At 38.8% G+C, this 18,582-nt stretch overlaps 2 protein-coding genes across 2 annotated transcripts; both read left to right on the top strand.

The window, feature by feature from the left end:
* The first annotated feature begins 4,896 nt into the window (after positions 1-4,896).
* Positions 4,897-6,635, top strand: LOC133733121 (peroxidase N-like). The gene is made up of 4 exons (XM_062160726.1): positions 4,897-5,280; positions 5,357-5,539; positions 5,663-5,828; positions 6,033-6,635. Exons 1-4 carry the CDS (start codon positions 5,050-5,052, stop codon positions 6,455-6,457), a joined length of 1,005 nt encoding a protein of 334 aa, XP_062016710.1. The 5' UTR covers positions 4,897-5,049; the 3' UTR covers positions 6,458-6,635.
* A 2,757-nt stretch (positions 6,636-9,392) lies between these two features.
* Positions 9,393-11,542, top strand: LOC133732910 (peroxidase A2-like). The gene is made up of 4 exons (XM_062160524.1): positions 9,393-9,719; positions 10,276-10,464; positions 10,686-10,848; positions 11,003-11,542. Exons 1-4 carry the CDS (start codon positions 9,510-9,512, stop codon positions 11,413-11,415), a joined length of 975 nt encoding a protein of 324 aa, XP_062016508.1. The 5' UTR covers positions 9,393-9,509; the 3' UTR covers positions 11,416-11,542.
* The last annotated feature ends 7,040 nt before the right edge of the window (positions 11,543-18,582 follow it).

Here is an 18,582-nt window from a genome sequence, read left to right as displayed (position 1 = left end):
ATAGTGAGAAAGTTGGTTTTAGTGTATTATGGCTTCGCGTGAACATTATGTTTCCAGTATGTCGCCAAAATTGTAAAACAGATAGAGTAGTCAGTTGTTCACTCTTTGTTAATCGATGTGTATTAGAATACACAGGATTAGTAGAGACTCCTGATATTATTTCGGGACGTTTTCTTATTGTTTATTATAAGTTGGGGTTTAGGCACTTGTTGTTAATTTTAATTTAGTACTCGCAAGTGCACGAATCAATTGTAGAATAGATGTGCAAGCACGAGGTCATTCCCTCAAGGACTGATTGAGACAATTTTGTTATGACAAATGTGCTATACTTAAGTAAAACAAACTGATTTTTATGATGTGATTGAGTTTTAAACAGAAAATTAAAGAAAGAAAAACTAAAATTAAAGACAAGAATGAGCAATGAGATTCTTTAGAGTTTAAGAACAGATTATGAAGATGTTAAAGCATTGAATCCACCACCTAATACTTCTATCATATTCTCTAGTTGATAACAATTGAATACCTAGATTTCATGCTAAAGATTTTTGTACATAAGCCTTATTGATCCCAGACATATGCCAAAGTTCTTCTAACCTATGAATTCCAACTTCTTGATCCTGTATAGAACTAAAGTAGCCAAACTATAATTTACTCCACTTAATGATCAGGTTCAAGCAAACATGTTCAACTCCATTAAGCACAAAAGAACTAGGAAATCATGCAAACAAGAATATCGACTATGATCAAGCACTTGTATCCTTAATTCACAACTCTTTAATCACAAGATTGAATTATCTTTTGGCACCCTAGAAAACATCTACTCATTGATCAAGCATCATGTTCTCCAACCAAATAACTCATAAACAAAACCTAGGTCTTATTGATCCCGAGCAAAGATTTTGAATAAAAGTTCTATTGAAACGGTGATTAAGAGTTTAACATGGAAATCCAGAAATTCAATAGCAACCAACTAAACAAGTAGAATAGTCATACTAGGGGCTTCATCTCAGCCCTAGCCTAGAAGTTTAGCAATCCATGACTATGAAAAACATGACTAGAATCAAAGAAAACATGAAACAAACAATGGAAGAATTGAGGAACTCGGGTCCAGCGATGGTGAGAGCTTCTCTTCTCCTTGTTCTCTGCGGAATATGCTGCCTCCTGTGTCCCTAGACGTGCTAGGTTTTCTGCCTTGTATGTCCCTTTCAATTCCTCCTTGACTTGGGCTTCTTAGGTCTTCTAGTCCAACTTGGAATAGCTTTCTTCTCTTCAAAGAAACGCAGGGTTATTATAGTCAACGCAAGAAATTACTCCAAATATGTCAGACACGTTCAGCCTTGTTCCATTCGAGTGCTAAGAACAACGGACTTGGGCCTCACAAGTCAGATTCTGAAAATCCGTCATAATCTGCCTTCCCGAACTAGGTTCGCTAAAATCATCATAACTTGCTCCACAGGAATGCGAATCCACTTCCGTAAAATTCCTCAGAAAGCTAACATCCATATATTTCCAATGGTATAAGGCTTGCCTGCTAATTCCTTCTGAGAAGGTACAGTTTAATCCTCAAAGTTGACGCACAGCAGAGACAATTCTGGACGCTCAGGATAGCAAGCACCCTTTCAATCCTGCGTTTGATTTTAAGCTCCAAATCTTTCTTTTCTCCAATTTAACCTACAAAACACAAAGACAAAGTAAATGACTCAAAAATGACAAGAACTAAGCCTAGAATATATCCTACATTTAAGGGTATAAAAATGTATGATATTATGAACCTATCAGCACTATGTTCCCCCTGTATTCTATGGTTTTATTAATGGTTATAGCTTAAGGGCAGCCGTTTGGCCCTACCTCCAAAAAAAAAGAAAAGCCTTTACTTATAGTGCACGTACGGATTGCTTTTCCATGTTCTTGCAAGAGGGGTAGAGAGCAATAATGCTCAACTCACAAAATTATGCGAGGGGATTCGGTTATATTAATTAAACTCAATTATCTGTATAAGTTGTCTTTCATACATATACATGTAGCTTTTAAAAAATTTGTATAAGTAAAATATGTCTTTTGAAAACCATTATTATTGGGAGAACCTCTCTTAGTCCTTCGCTCCTCCCTCACTAATTAAGGGGGATCGAGTACAGTATCGTATCCCTCCCATCGAAAAAACACAAAGCATCTAGGGTTTGCCGGAGCAGTAGCCCTAGCCTCCGTTCCACATTCGTTTCACACCATGGTGCCGCTGTAAGTTTTTGTGATGCAGAACCCTTTCGGTAGACCTAGGGTAAATGCTTGCCCGTGGAGTTTGTCCCACATCGTCCCAGATGCCTCTGTTTCTAAGCCTCATTTCGAAGTCAAGACATTTGCCTTCACCGTTTCTGATTCTGTAAAGTATTCCATCAACCTCAGTGTATTGACAGCCCTAGTGGTTCGTGGGGATAAGATCTATGTCAAGATTAATGATGGCATATATCAAGAGCAATTGAAATCTTTTTGCACAAACCTCATTAGGAGATTATTATTGAGAAAGGGTTCGGTTCCTCTGAAGATAGTTGACCTCAAAGCGACTCTTGACAGTTTATGGAGACCCTCATGGCCCAAGCGTTTAGTTCCTCTGGGAAAGGGTTATTTTGATATTCACTTTAGCATTGAAGAATGAAGAGGACATGCGACGCATCTGGGGAGGGGGTACATGTACTCTTGTCAGTGGCATATTTTGTCTCTCTGAATGGAAGCCGGACTTCAAGCCTAGTGATGTCATGCCCCAAACTCATGCGCAGGTTTGGATTCAAATTTTGTGGTTGGGCCAGGATTACTGGCATCCTTACCTTTTTTTTTTTTTTTTTCAAAAACCTATGAGCCGACCCCATCCTTACATATGTCAGTGAGAATCGAACCTATGGCATTTACAATGTTGGAATTATAATTTACCAACAGGTCACACCTCACCGGCATAGATCCTCACCTCCTTATGGAGATGGCTCGGGTGTAGGTACTCCTTTACAACTTGATAAGACAACGAAGGAAAGTCATTTTGGTTACTACTTTCGTGTCTTAGTTGATGTGGATTTAGCTATTGATCTCCCTACCTCGGTTATGGTTGAAAATGAGTCTTTTTGTTTTCCAGTGGAGAATCAGTATGAAAATTTGCCAGATAAGTGATCCAATTGCGGGGTCATTGGTCACTCTATGGGTCACTGTAGACTATTGCAAAAAAAGGTTCATAAGACACACTTCCATCGGGACTAGAAACAACGCAAAGTTGTGCGTCAGCCGTCAAGAGTATAGAGAAATTCATCGTACTTCCAATGAAGGGGATGATCTTTCAATTATTCAAAATGGTGTAGTTGAGGTGAATAAGGTTGTTAATGAACAAGCTGTTACTAACACCGTTATTCAAGAGCCTTTGATTCAAGCAGATATGGTTGTTAGTAGATCTCAAATTGTAACGAATCTAGTTGACAGCAACCTGTATGCTGCTTTGGTTAATGAAGCTTTTGAAAGGGTTGCTACTGAGCATATTAAATGCTTAGCTAACATTGTAACGAATGAGTCTAGTGTTCCCAAAGACTTAGAGCCCAGCATGAAGCATGCTACTCTAGGAAATTCACAAAGTTCTTCCCTACAGCTAGAGGATCAAAGTGCTAGCCATCTTGGCAAGGGAATTATTAATCGATCAGCTTGATGATGGCGATGATGGTTTAGAAGCCAACAAACTCAATTACAAGTTCAGTTCCAACAAACTCTCTAGGTAATATGATAATGCCAATATTTCCTCTTGTAATAGTTTTGAGATTATTGCTCAAATGCAGCAAGGTGAGAGCATTGTTGCAGTTGAGCAAGAGACAGTTGAAGAGTGCGATGACACTTTGGTTGGCACTAAAAATGTGGATTCTTCTTTGGTAGAATTTAGTGCTCATCAAGCTAAATTCTGCTGGGGTGATTTGAAAAATGAGGAACCCTTTGGTAATTATACTTACACTCGGGTTGAGATAAGTCCTTTGTGTTCCTGGTTTGATGAGGGTGATACAACTATGAAAGATGAAAATCTTCCAGAGTTTAGGTCTTCTTAAGTCTCTCCCAAAGTCTTAAAATAAAAACTTAAAGACCAAAAGAGATTAATGAGACCCTTACCCTACCCGCAATCGGGCGCCCGTTGTGTGTTTTGATATTTGATTCAATTGGCTTGGCTCTACTTAATCTTGCTTGTGTTTTAGTTGCATTTTAATTTTGTTGTTTCGTCTAAGGGTTCTTGGCTTCATGTCCCCCCTTAGGTGCTATCCTTTTTATCTAATAAATTTCTTCGTTTATCAAAAAAAAAAAAGTATGAGATGTCTGTATTACTGGTAGTGCTTGTTGTGGATTCATTCTGATCCATGGAGTTTGGGTTTTGATACTTCATTTTCATTGGATTTTGGCTGGTTTTCTTCTGTTGTCTTATTTTAGATGGGTGTCTTGATATCTGTTGTCCATATCTTCGTGTTTGGACCGTTCAGGGTGGAGGTCAAATCAAGAAAAATTAAGGAAAGACAAAATTTTAAAATTTTGTAAGTTGTCAAATTGAACATTTTATTCGTTAAAAATCTTAATGCGTGCACAATTAGATCATGCGCCGATGTACGCGGTAGCGAGAAAAGCATTGACTAATTTCTCTTATTTGGAAGGCATGATATAGCTAGATAGTGTGATTAAGTGCTAATTAATTAGGGTTTAGGGAATTAAGTACATGGAATCAGCCAGTTGATAAGCTTTAGGCCACCACTCTTTTGAGCTATTGATCCAATGTCGGTATTATTAAAAGCACTAATCTTTTGTCATATTGCATGCTGATTAAGATTACTACTTCTCTAGCTCAGTGCATTTCTCTCAGTTCCGGCAAGCACTAGGTGCAGCCGCCTTACATCATTCACTGGCACTAGAATAGCTTATTAATTTGTACTATATTGTATGACTAAACAATTGCTATTTCTCGCATGATCTTGTCTATAAATTGCTTAATTACCCCTTACGCAGATATATTAACACTAATTGGAGTGTCTCATACATTTGAGTGTAGCCATGAAAAGGTCATTCAGCAGTTTCATTCATCTTCGTCGTTGTTTTTTGGTAGTTATGATCTTATTTGCATTGAGTTCGGTTGTGAAAGCCCAATTGAGTACGGATTTCTACCAGCAAACATGTCCAAATCTTCTCAAAATCGTCCGGACAGAGGTTCAGAATGCTATCAAATCCGAAATGCGAATGGCTGCTTCGTTGCTTCGGCTTCACTTCCACGACTGCTTTGTCAACGTGAGTACTTTCAGTAGTTTGAAATACTATTATGGAACTCAATATATATAACTCTGTTTTCTTATTTGAAATCTAGGGTTGTGATGCGTCGATACTACTCGATTTACCTGATGGTGAGAAGTCTGCCTTTCCGAACGTGAATTCAGCGAGAGGGTTTGAAGTTATCGATGCAATCAAGAGCTCCGTGGAGAGTGCATGTAGTGGAGTTGTTTCTTGTGCTGATATACTAACCATAGCTGCCCGAGATTCTGTGGTCTTAGTAAGTTAATTAATTAACATCAATCAAGTTTTAATAGGATCCTTAGTGTTACTGGTACCTGATCAAAGATCAAAATATAAACATGTCATATAACCTTGAACGTACATGTACATGTAACTGTAGAGTGGAGGAAATTCATGGAAAGTTTTGCTGGGAAGAAGAGACGGGTTAGTGGCAAACCAGACAGGAGCAAACGTTGGGCTTCCTTCTCCATTTGACACGCTTGATGTCATCATTTCCAAGTTCGCCAATGTAAGCCTAAATGTCACAGACGTGGTAGCCTTATCAGGTACATATATTACACGTGTACACATACCAGACACACACACACACATACTCGTGATTGATGCTAGCTGAGTAGTTAAGGGGCTTAGCTTCTAGACGTAATTGTTATCTAATTGCCACTATGAATTAGGGATAGGACAGAATTAGCATACGTACTTGGATAATTTGGCCACTAGGTTTGTCGCTTAATGGATTCAATGATTTGTAGGAGCTCATACAATTGGGTTAGCAAGGTGTGCAACTTTCAGCAACAGATTGTTCAACTTCCAGGGAACAGGTGGTCCAGACAGCACGTTAGATTCAAGTATGGCAACTGATCTACAGAACCTATGCCCTGTGACCAGCGACGGAAACAACACTGCGGTTCTTGATCGGAACTCTACAGATTTATTCGACAACCATTACTTTCAGAACTTGCTCACCGGAAAGGGCCTTCTCAGTTCTGATCAGCTTTTAATTTCTAGTGATTTAGCCGATACAACAAGTACCAAGAGCTTGGTCCAAAGCTATAGCTCTAATTCCAACCTTTTCCTGACAGATTTTGCTAATTCTATGATCAAAATGGGAAGTATAAGTCCACTCACCGGGTCTGCTGGAGAGATAAGAAAGAACTGCAGGGTTGTTAATTCTTGAATAAATGGCACACAGTCAAAAAAGTTGCATGTAGTCAGAACTAAGTAGTTTCACTTTCCACATGTAATTTTCAGTTAATAATGCCTTGAGAAAGAAAGTTAGTTAGTGACTTTCCATCCATTAAGCAATAATGTGTGTGCGCGCGTGCTCCCGCGCCATGTTCGATCCTGTGACCAAATTCATGAGAGCATAATGGTCTGATTTATCAAAAGAGACTTCATCAGTCATATATATGCACTATTAACATGCACCAAGATTTTCATCCTTCAACCCGAACAAAAGAAAATCGGTAAAATTAGACCATGCATGTACAAAAGAATCTGGGTTTTGTATGCATGTGATGAGAGTGACTTACTCCTACTAATTCCATCTCAATATCAATATCACCGGCCTATATATAGCTAGTCCAATAGAAGATTGAAATAGTCCAGTCACCAATTTAGACTAAGTTTTATCTTAAAGCAGTCGCTGCTAATAATAATGAGATTGGAAGCTTGTAATAGTGAGATATATATCTATCTTTCTTTTGTTTGTGATTTCATCCGCAATGAACAACCCAAAATCAACACCATATATAAAAGAATTGGTGCAGGACACTTCTCCCTTGAGCTTCAATAAGATTTGTCGATCAGTTCTACTAAAAAACAAAAAAGAAAGAAAGTGTGATTTGACCTGGCCAACATCACTAACTCAAGTTTTGGCGTTACTCCAGGAACATCATAATCAAACGATGTCGATGATCGCCTACTGTCAAGCAAGAACAGTGTTTCCTTCTTTTTCTCTAAAGTTTCAAAGTATGCTAGCTATTATTCTTTATTGGCTCCATGCATGCATAAAGGTTCAGTTACAAGCCTACAAACCTCATGAAATTAAGCTTTCGAACTAGTCAAGGTATTATTGCCAAAAAAAAAAATAGTCAAGGTATTATTAATTATCAATACAAGTAATTCACATTATGCAATAAGGATTTGTACTAGGGTGAACATATTTAGAGCTGTACAATTACGTTACGTGTTCGGTTTGGGGATTGCCCCTGGAAGCAAGAGGCGGTGGGGGCTTTAAGCTCGGTCTTTCTTTAGGCATTCTACTTTATTACTTACTACCGATGCCACATTCTTAAGACCACCAAGCCCTCTCGAATGGACAGCATTGTTGTAGTAAAGGTCGTAATGCCAGAGGAATCATTACCGCAAGGCATAGAGGGGGAGGTCATAAGCGTCTATACCGTTTCAACGGAATGAAAAAGAAATATATGGTAGAATCGTAACTATAGAATACGACCCTAATCGAAATAGGTGAATACCGTGAATTGTCAATCTAGGTACCACATAAGATATACCTTATAATGTTATATTGTTTAATAGAACCCTTCTGATAAGTTAATTAGTTTCTATACCACGTCTTGGAACATAAAATCATTTCTAGATGATATTTAAAATATGACTCCCCTAACATATTCTGTTCTAATGACTACAAAGAATAAAACGAATTGAAAATAGATACACTATGGATAAAGCCGAGTAGTCAGCCATCTAGAAAACAAATCCGAGTTCTCAACTAATCATAAATTGATATAATCACAAGAACATTTTTTCTTCTCATTTTTATGTATTGTTTACTTAAACTCTGTGTCTCTGTCTAGCTATAATCCACACCTCTGACGTTAACAATGAGAACTTCTCAAATATAACTCAATAACTAATTAAGGAGCGGTTTTGAGAGCACAAATTCCTGATCGACTCTTCATGCACACGCAGACATATATGTTTACATTTCTTAGCAAGCCTTAAATCTTTTCTGTATAGTATACTGCTCTAAAGACTAAATCAATATCCTAAATCACGAAACTATTTATAATTATATAAGCTCATCAAAGTTCAACTATATTTATGACAAAGTAAATAAAGATACTTCAAAATTACTTGACTGACGAACACATTTCATAAATTGGCTAATTAATAGAGTTTCAGGAAGTGTAATGGCAGTCAAATTTGGGAGGCTAGCTTGGACGAAGTGGATCCTATTAAAAAAGTGGATGAAATATCATTTTTGGGGTAATTTACTCTGTACAGTCCAAGTCTTCTCCCATGCAATAATATCAATTTGCATGGCTATGAGTCTATGACTAACTCAAAGAGATAGCTAATATGCAGTAATATCAATTAATTTGCATGGCTATGACTAACTCAAAGAGATAGCTAATTTGATTCTTTTTAATCAATGCCCATGTGTTCAGTTATACATCTGAGCTCAGCTTGAACATCACACGGTTTGACAAAATAAACTTGTTTGTGTGAATGACTATTTTGATATCTGAACAGTTGAATAAACAGTAGTAATCAAAAATGGGAGAAATTCAATGAATACCAAACAATAATTAAGCACCACTGTACAGGTATAAGTATTCAACAATTGAAAGCAACCGAGTAATGAATTAAGGTTAATAGTAGGCGTCTTATTTGTAATGGGTACTGATTCAGTAAGCGAAATTAGTGACTTGTCCGTCATCTTTAGTTTCATCCCCTGAGCCTTAGGGTGCGCAGAACCTATCATGATTCAAATAAACAGGTTTGAATGGCTATAGAAACTCTGATCAATTGGAAGAACGGTCTTAATCAAAACTCGAAGAAATTTAACTTATACAGTAATTACACACTACGGTATATGTTAATTAGCAATCCTTCAATTAATAATTTGTTGACAATATATAACTAACTCGCTAGCTCTACTATTCCAAAATTATATAGAAATATTCGCGCCCTCCACTCGGAGCTTTGAAAATTCTTGTACTAGTAAGTTAAGCTTACGTAGAAAAGTTCTGATTCACATACTAATAATATTCAAAGTAGAATGATAGAAATAAAAGTTAGGGAGGACTGAGATATTATACATTATTCACTCACCTACTACTTACTCGTCAGCTCTCTATAAAAGGGTTGAGATGCATTAGTCTCCAATCAAAACCAATCTCACCTCCAACGTTAGAGCAATTCCTAGCAAATATATAGCTTCTCCTCATCAAAGTTTCATTTCCTCATCTATCATAATCATCATGTCTACTTTTTCATATGTTGCAGCAGCAATTGTTCTCTTTACCCTTGTGTTGGGCAACTCCAATGCTCAGCTCAGCTCCACTTTTTACGACACAACGTGCCCTAATGTGTCGAGGGTGGTTCGTAATGTGGTGGAGAAAGCTCAACAGAATGATATTCGTATTGGCGCCAAACTCATCCGGGTTCACTTCCACGACTGCTTCGTCAATGTAATGATACATTATAATCTCTCATAATGAAGTCATGATTTCAAGGGTTTCTGCATATTGTTCTGTGATGCGCTTTACACACACATTTAATTGTTTTCTTACCAGCAGTTTGACACCTACAATGATATTAAACTATTTATGGGGTTGATTTTTACCTTTATGTGTGATAAATTCACCAGTTTTTTGTGAAGAGTCACTATGTGATCAGAAAAAAATTATTTTGTGTATCCAATACACCAGTTCATGAGCGGTGTATAAACTACATGATATTGATGATATAGATTTCAGGTCTAGCTAGGGTTCATATTTCAGAGTCTAGTGCTTATTTTTATAAAATTTAAATGTGTACCTCACAGTATTTGCTTCTATGCACTAGCAAATGGTTGTATCTGGGAGGTATGATATACCAAGTCGTGTATGGAATTCAGTACCAAATAATTACTGTTATGAATTGCATGTCAATGACTATGAGTATATACCATAAATGCATGTCAATGACTTTGAGTAAATGTTAGCACTCAAAATATATAATTTTATGGGTGATGCACATATGCAGGGGTGTGATGCATCACTTTTGCTCGACGATGCAGACGACATAGACAGTGAAAAAAATGCAGCTCCGAATCTATCCACAGCTGGATATCCTGTGATTGATGACATCAAAACTGCACTCGAGAATGTTTGCCCTGGTGTTGTCTCCTGTGCTGATATTGTAGCTCTTGCTTCTCAGATACTCGTTTCTGAGGTAACCTCTCTGTTCTTTCAATTTAATCTTCTAAGGTTCCAATGGTATGACTAAGTTAGCTACCTAGCTAGAAGGTCAAATAATGAACAGCTCAAGGATATGGTCGACTCCAACCCGGCAAAATAAAAAAATAGTAAAACAGAATTAATTATTGGGTCAAGAATGTTTTTTGATACTTTCTCTTCCTTTAATTAATTTAAATGTACTTACTAATATTGCAGAATGGAGGACCAACTTGGGAAGTTCAATTGGGAAGAAGAGACAGTAGGACAGCCAACCGGGCTGGTACTACTGCCATTCCAAGCCCTTTAGAAACCCTTGCGCAAATTACCAAAAAGTTCACTGATGCAGGACTTGATTCCACAGATCTCGTTGCTTTGTCAGGTACATACATTCTTTGCTTAAAATCTACGGTTTGAAGTTTAATCACACAATTGTCATTAGAGTTTGACGTAGTCAAAGAATTGCTCGAATTAAAAACTCGATTACTCCATTCGCTTATTTCAGTTAACATATGGCTAGCTGTCTTCTTTTTCAGGTGCTCATACATTTGGCCGGGCACAGTGTTCAACTTTCGTCCACCGCCTATACAATTTCAGTGGTACCGGGAACCCCGACCCAAGCCTGGACACAACTTACTTGGAAACCCTACGCAAAACATGTCCCGAAGGCGGCAATGGAGGTACATTGGCCAACCTTGATCCTTCTACACCCAATGGCTTCGACAACAACTACTTCACAAACCTTCAGAACAAGCAGGGGCTTCTCCAGACGGATCAGGAGCTGTTTTCGACCAGTGGAGCCGACACTATTTCCATTGTGGACCGGTTTGCTAATAGCCAAAGCGACTTCTTTGACACTTTTGCTAAGTCCATGATCAATATGGGAAATATAAAACCTTTGACGGGAAGTGATGGAGAAATTAGGTCTGATTGTAAAAGAGTTAACTAAGTGACCATCATCAATTAATAGCGTTTAATTTGAAATAAAGATCATGGGTCAAGAACTTAAGATTATGCCCTAAAGGGTACTGTACTGTAGCTGCTAGTATTGTTGGTTTATACCAAAGATTTATAAAACTAAAGATGTTTTGAGCTGAAATTTTACAAAGCATGGAGTAAATTGGCTACTTATTTTTTCGATCACAAGTAAATTATGGGCCACGTAGTCTCACGGATTTAATTTACAAACATAATGGGTGGGGGGATTGGGTAGGGTTGGGATAAAAGAAAAGGGCAAAAAAAAAAAGGATGGTGCTATTTACACACCTATTTTCTCTATTCACACACCCTTTCTATTTTTCTATTACTTTAATTTAATTTTTTTTTATGTAAATTACCCTAACTATCCTCCCTTGTAATTATGTTTTTTTTTTTTTTTTTCTTCCTATTTAGCAAGTCAATCATGAATCAAACATCATTGTACAATAAATCAATTAGCCTCAAATAACATGACCCACTACGCAATATCAGCTAGTAAGCCAACTAAATCATTGATTGTATTTATTATGGTGCCGAAGAGGAACTTAAAGCATAGTTGAAGCCAATCCTTAAGCCCACTCTTCTTCCTTTTTAAACAATTTAAGCCCATTCTTCTTAAATTTGAGGGCCAGTTAATTTTTATGGCCTTTATAAATGTGCAATTGCAATTTCAATGTCTACGTTTTGAGTTTCGAAATCTTAGTCCATCTATTTGATAGTCTATATAAGTCTGACATTTTCATTGTTTTGACGTTATAAAATGTTTGGGTTTCTCATGAGTCTTAAATTTTGTGGTAATATCGAATTTTCATTTGTTCGTTTAATTTTTTTTTTTGGAGAAACTAGAGTTGATATCCAAGGGAAGGCCCAAAAAGCAACACACGTGGGAAAAGATCCCAAATCAATATAGCGAATGCAGTAGAAGGGGTTGAGATTGTTGGAAAGTAAATCTTGCAGTATTGAATTGGGATTGTCTTGATATGCAAGAATATATTGTATTAAGTTTTTGATTCGTTAGGATAGTCTGTATAGCATTTGATTCCAATTGTAATTGCAATAGCTTTCTTTCCTTACTGGTCTCCTAACTTGTTGGAGAACCACAAAGATACAGTAGGTGACTTGTATATATGTTGCACGATTCAATACAATTAATCATTCAGCCAAAACATCTTTTCTTATATGGTATCAAAGCAGGAATAATTCCTGGCTCTTCTTCTCCTCTCTGCCGTCGCTTGCAGCCTCTCCATTCCAATTTTTCTGCTAATTACAAGCAGCCTCTTCTGCTATTAAGTAGCAGCCTCGCAACTTCTTTTCAATGGCAATTGGTGACGAGTTTTTCTCTGAAACGCCTAATAGTGGAATTGGCACCAGCAACACTTCCTCTGATGAAACTGCCAATTCGCTTTTCCTTCATCATTCAGACCATCCCGGTCTTCTGCTTGTCTCTAAGAAATTGTCAGGTGACAATTATAACTCATGGTATCGCGCTATGAGGATATCCCTGAGTGCCAAGAATAAAATCGGCTTCATCAATGGAACCATTAAAGAACCCTCTGCAGAAAAGAAACCTGATGAACATGCACTATGGCAGAGATGCAATGACATGGTGCTTTCATGGATTCTCAACTCTCTTGAACCCGAGCTTCAAGATTCAGTGCTCTGCTGCACCACACCACATGCTGTTTGGGAAGACTTGCGAGAGAGATTCGCGTTGGGTAACGCCCCTCGCATATTTCAAGTTCAAAGAGACATTTACCGTATTGAACAAGGTCAATCATCTATTGCAGCGTACTACACAAAGCTGAAAGGCTTATGGGATGAGCTTGCTTCATACAGCACTGTCACTTGCACTTGTGGAGTGCAAAACGATCGCAGTAAGTTGATGCAATTTCTTATGAGTTTAAATGAGTCTTATGCTGCTACTCGTGGACAGATTTTGTTGATGAACCCCTTGCCTTCTGTGAGACAAGCTTATGCTTCCCTCGTCCAAGAAGAAAAGCAACGAGAACTTGGTTCCTCTCTTATTGCTCCATCTAACACCGCAGCGATGGCAGTACGCAGCGACTTTAGATCACAACCTCAGATGCAAGGGAATCAAGGCAATACCCAAGCAAGCAATTTTCGTCCTCGTGCCCCAATCAAGCATTGCACTTATTGTGGCAAGGATTATCATACTGAAGCAACTTGCCATAAAAAGCATGGTTACCCTCCTGGTCATCGTCTCTACAAAGGACCTAAGGAAGCTAATTCTGCAAGACAACGTCAAGGAAGTCCCTCTGCTAATCATGTTGATGCTAACCCAACATTCAAGGAACTTCAAGGAATGCTTCCTAATCTCACTGAGGATCAGTACACTCAAGTAATAACTGCCTTGACTCCTACACCACAAATCCCTCAAGCCAATGCTGCTTCTGCAACTGAATATGCTACAGGTTTGTTACATGTTGCTCCAAATCGTTGGATACTCGACAGCGGGGCAACTCATCATATTACTTCTTCTCCTACATCAATGATAAATATTAAGCATCCTTCTTTGGCACCAGTTTCTTTACCTAGTGGAGACACGGCTGGAATTACTATGACTGGATCAATTCGACTTAATGATTCTTTTCAATTAAATGATGTCCTCTGTGTGCCAAGTTTTAGAGTTGATCTTATGTCTGTTGGTCAAACAACCAATGATTTATCTTGTTCAATGACATTTTTTCCATCTTGGTGTATTTTACAGGACTTGGCTACGAGGACGATGATTGGTGTGGGTAAGCGACGTGGTAACCTCTACTACCTTGTGGCGTTGGCTTCACCTTCTCCTTCATCTTACTTTGCTTGCAATCTCATCATATCTTCTGATCTTTGGCATCGTCGTTTGGGTCACCTTTCCTCTGCTCGTCTCCAATTTTTAGCTAATAGTTCTCTCCATTTTAATTTTGATTCTAATCATAAATGTGACGTTTGTCCATTGGCGAAACAAACTCGCCAACCTTTTCCTTCTAGTTCAATTTCAACTTCGAAGTGTTTTTCCCTTATTCATTGTGATATTTAGGGACGTTATAAAATCCCTTCCCTTTCCGGTGCTCATTATTTCTTGACTATTGTGGATGATTTTTCCAGATTTACATGGATTTTCTTAATGCGACACAAAAGTGAAACACAACCTTTACTCCGTCGTTTTTTTAATTATGTCAACACTCAATTCAACACAAAAGTTCAACAACTTCGTTCAGATAATGGGGCTGAATTTCTTTCATTACAAAATTTCTTTCTTGAAGAAGGTGTTCTTTTTCAACATTCTTGTGTCTATACACCGCAGCAAAATGGTGTCGTTGAGCGGAAACATCGACATATCCTTGAAACCGCTCGTGCCCTTCGTTTTCAGTCAAATCTACCCATTAATTTTTGGGGAGAATGTGTCCTCACTGCCGTATATATTATCAATCGTCTCCCCACCTTGCTGCTTCAACGAAAAACACCTTTTGAAGTTCTTCATAATAAACTTCCTGATTATTCTCGAATGCGAGTCTTTGGGTGTATTGCTTTCGCAACCATTCCCAATCCGTCTTCAAAATTTTCTCCTCGTGCTACCAAATGCATTTTTCTGGGTTATCCCATGGGACAGAAGGCTTACAAACTCTACGACATTGAGACCCGCAAAATTTTCACTAATAGGGATGTTATTTTTCTTGAAGATAAATTCCACCATTTGCCAACCACCAGCCCAATCGAACCAAACCCAAAGGCCCAGTCTATTCCTCTTCCTTTAATCTCTGACCCTTTCTTCAGTCCTTCTTCTTCCCCAAACACGCGTCCTTCTCCTTTCCCCAATTCAGAGACCACGCCGTCTCCATCTTCACGGCCACATACTCCACCGCCCTCTCCACCACCCAATCCATCGCCCTCTCCTCCACCCAATCCATCTCCCTCTCCTCCACCCAACCCACCGCTGCCCTCCACTATCAAAACATATGTTCGCCGCCCTCCAGCCCCAGCACCGCCGCTTGCGCCACCCTCTTCTCCTCCGCCTGGGTCGCATGGTTCTTCTTCGGTCTCCTCCCTTTCGTCTTCTCCTCCTCCTTCCAATTCTTCCGTCGATTTACCCGACCAGCCTACAGTTGATGCCGAACCCAGCGATGCTTTTCCCTCTGATCCTCTTCCACTTGTTCCCGCTGAGCCACTTCGTCGTTCTCAGCGCTCTCGAGAAGCCAACGTTCGCCTCCAAGACTACGTTTGCTCGCAGGTGATTCTGCCTCCACATCAATTGTCCTTGGCGTCGTCCAGTTCCACACCAGGTACTCGGTATCCCCTTTGTCACTACATTTTGTATGCTCGGTATTCTCCTGCTCACCTCAGCTATATTGCTAATGTTAGTCGGGATGAGGAGCCGACTTCTTATGAGATTGCCTCAGTTGATCCCAAATGGCAGGAAGCTATGAATTTTGAGCTTCAAGCTCTTGTTGATAATCGGACATGGAGTCTTGTTCCTCTGCCTCCTGGAAAACGCTCGATAAGTTGTAAATGGGTGTATAGAGTCAAGCGCAAGGCTGACGGCTCCGTCGAGCGCTATAAGGCTCGTCTTGTTGCTCGGGGCTTTACTCAGACCGCATGTATCGACTATCACGATACTTTTTCTCCTACTGCAAAAATGATCACTGTCCGTTGCATTCTTGCTGTTGCTGCTAGTCTCAATTGGTCCTTACATCAACTCGATGTCAATAATGCTTTTTTGAATGGTGATTTATTGGAGGAAATTTACATGTCTCCTCCTCCTGGTCTTCGGCGACAAGGGGAGAATCTAGTGTGTCGCCTTCACAAGTCGTTGTATGGACTGAAACAGGCTTCTCGTCAATGGTTTTCTAAGTTCACAGAGGCCATTCTTGCTGCTGGTTTCTCTCAGTCTAAAGCTGATTATTCTTTGTTCGTCCGCAAGCATGGTACATCTCTCACTGTATTGTTAATCTATGTGGATGACATTCTGATAACAGGAAACAATATGGAGTCTATTAATGCTCTGAAACAGTTCCTCCATACTCGTTTTCGCATCAAGGACCTTGGTGATCTGAAATTCTTCCTTGGCATTGAGGTAGCTCGTTCCAAGAAAGGCATCTACATATCTCAACGCAAATATGCCTTGGAAATTATCAAAGATAGCGGCTACTTGGGTGCTAAGCCGGTTGAGTTTCCCATGGAAGAATCCAAGCTTTCAGACAAAGGAGAATTACTCAAAGATCCTGCCTCATATCGGCGACTAGTTGGTCGGCTGATTTACTTGACCATTACTAGACCCGACATCACGTACTCAGTACATATTCTTAGCCGGTTTATGCATGAACCTCGCTTGCAACATATGACTGCTGCCCTGCGAGTTGTTCGTTACTTGAAGTCATCTCCTGGTCAAGGTTTACTTCTCCATGCCAATAACTCTTTAAACCTGAAGGCGTTCTGTGACTCTGATTGGGCGGGTTGTCCTATTACCCGCCGCTCTACTACTGGTTATTGTGTGTTCCTAGGAGATTCTTTAATTTCATGGAGAACCAAGAGGCAAAAGACTGTGTCTTTATCAAGTGCAGAAGCTGAATACAGAGCAATGGCAGGTACTTGTTGTGAGCTTACTTGGCTACGCTATTTATTGACTGATTTGCATATGCCTATTCCAAGTCCTGCTGTGTTACATTGTGATAATCAGGCTGCATTACACATTGCTAAGAATCCTGTGTTTCATGAGAGAACTAGGCATATTGAAATGGATTGTCATTTTATTCAGGACAAAATTGTTAAAGGTGAAGTTGTTACACGATTTGTGATTTCTTCACAACAATTAGCAGATGTGTTTACAAAAGCTTTGGGAAAAGAAAAGTTCAAACATCTCATGTGCAAGTTGGGAGTTATTGATATACACTCTCCAACTTGAAGGGGAGTGTTGGAAAGTAAATCTTGCAGTATTGAATTGGGATTGTCTTGATATGCAAGAATATATTGTATTAAGTTTTTGATTCGTTAGGATAGTCTGTATAGCATTTGATTCCAATTGTAATTGCAATAGCTTTCTTTCCTTACTGGTCTCCTAACTTGTTGGAGAACCACAAAGATACAGTAGGTGACTTGTATATATGTTGCACGATTCAATACAATTAATCATTCAGCCAAAACATCTTTTCTTATAGAGATCAGTGCTGAAGGTGAAACAAAATTGATCATATTCTCAAGGATCATTTCAAAGTTTTAAATGATGAAATGACCAAAATTAAAAAAATAACATTGTTGATTGCGGCACTACATATTAATGCCATGAGGTTTCATGAACACTGCAGCAGATTAGATTGTGTGATGACCACAGAAGATCGAATTACATAACATTTTAGGAGTGCATCTATCCAAAGAGCACAGCTTCCGTATCTGGAAAACCAGAGATGCAGCAGTGACTGCGATAGGATTATCTCAAAGCGTTTAAGGTGCTCCTCCGTCAAATTCTGCTTTTGTAAATTAAAGGATGACTATCCATCTGGAAACCAGTCATTCTGTGATGTTCAGATAGAAGATTGGAGTCTTTATTCCCCCTATTAAGATTCCAAGATAATGAGATTTGGTCAGTCTGTGTGAACTTTAGCTTCACGAGTTCAAACACATGTTTTCCAACCTTCAATCATGCTCAGACATATAAATTCCTCCTGAGAATACAAAAGAGGTCCACTGTTAATGCCGGCCAATTCACTAACCAAATGCAGAGCTCTAGAAGAAACAATTACCTGTCTTGAGCCATATATATTGGGACCATCAAGTTTCATCAAATTCTCAGCTCTGCTTTAGACCAACAATACATCAAGTCTAGTGTGCCTAGTATATAAAAAAATAATAATAAATAAAAAATAAAAAAAATTCACAAAGAAAGGTGCAAACAGATAGACTGTAACAAAACCACTTGTTATACATGCATCCAGATTGGTAGTATATGATAAAGTGCTTCTTTGCAGCTATAGATCTGGAAATAAATATAAACACATAGGACCTCTCAAAAGTCAAAACTACCATCCATAGTTGTCACATTTGCATGACAAGCTTGTTAATTAGAATCCACCCTACAGAGTTTATAGAATATACGGCAAGTTCAAAGCAAAGAGCTATAGAATAGATATATACCATACTA

This window comes from Rosa rugosa, chromosome 2 (genome assembly GCF_958449725.1).
Source record: "Rosa rugosa chromosome 2, drRosRugo1.1, whole genome shotgun sequence".
NCBI lineage: Eukaryota > Viridiplantae > Streptophyta > Magnoliopsida > Rosales > Rosaceae > Rosa > Rosa rugosa.
This window is presented reverse-complemented; position numbering and strand designations above follow the sequence as displayed.

Excerpts from the sequence above, each read along its gene's own strand:
- LOC133733121 (XM_062160726.1), top strand. The coding sequence starts at position 5,050 with ATGAAAAGGTCATTCAGCAGTTTCATTCATCTTCGTCGTTGTTTTTTG. Across the intron at positions 5,540-5,662 it reads CCCGAGATTCTGTGGTCTTA|AGTGGAGGAAATTCATGGAA; the intron begins GTAAGTTAATTA and ends ATGTAACTGTAG. Across the intron at positions 5,829-6,032 it reads AGACGTGGTAGCCTTATCAG|GAGCTCATACAATTGGGTTA; the intron begins GTACATATATTA and ends AATGATTTGTAG.
- LOC133732910 (XM_062160524.1), top strand. The coding sequence starts at position 9,510 with ATGTCTACTTTTTCATATGTTGCAGCAGCAATTGTTCTCTTTACCCTT. Across the intron at positions 9,720-10,275 it reads TCCACGACTGCTTCGTCAAT|GGGTGTGATGCATCACTTTT; the intron begins GTAATGATACAT and ends GCACATATGCAG. Across the intron at positions 10,849-11,002 it reads AGATCTCGTTGCTTTGTCAG|GTGCTCATACATTTGGCCGG; the intron begins GTACATACATTC and ends CTTCTTTTTCAG.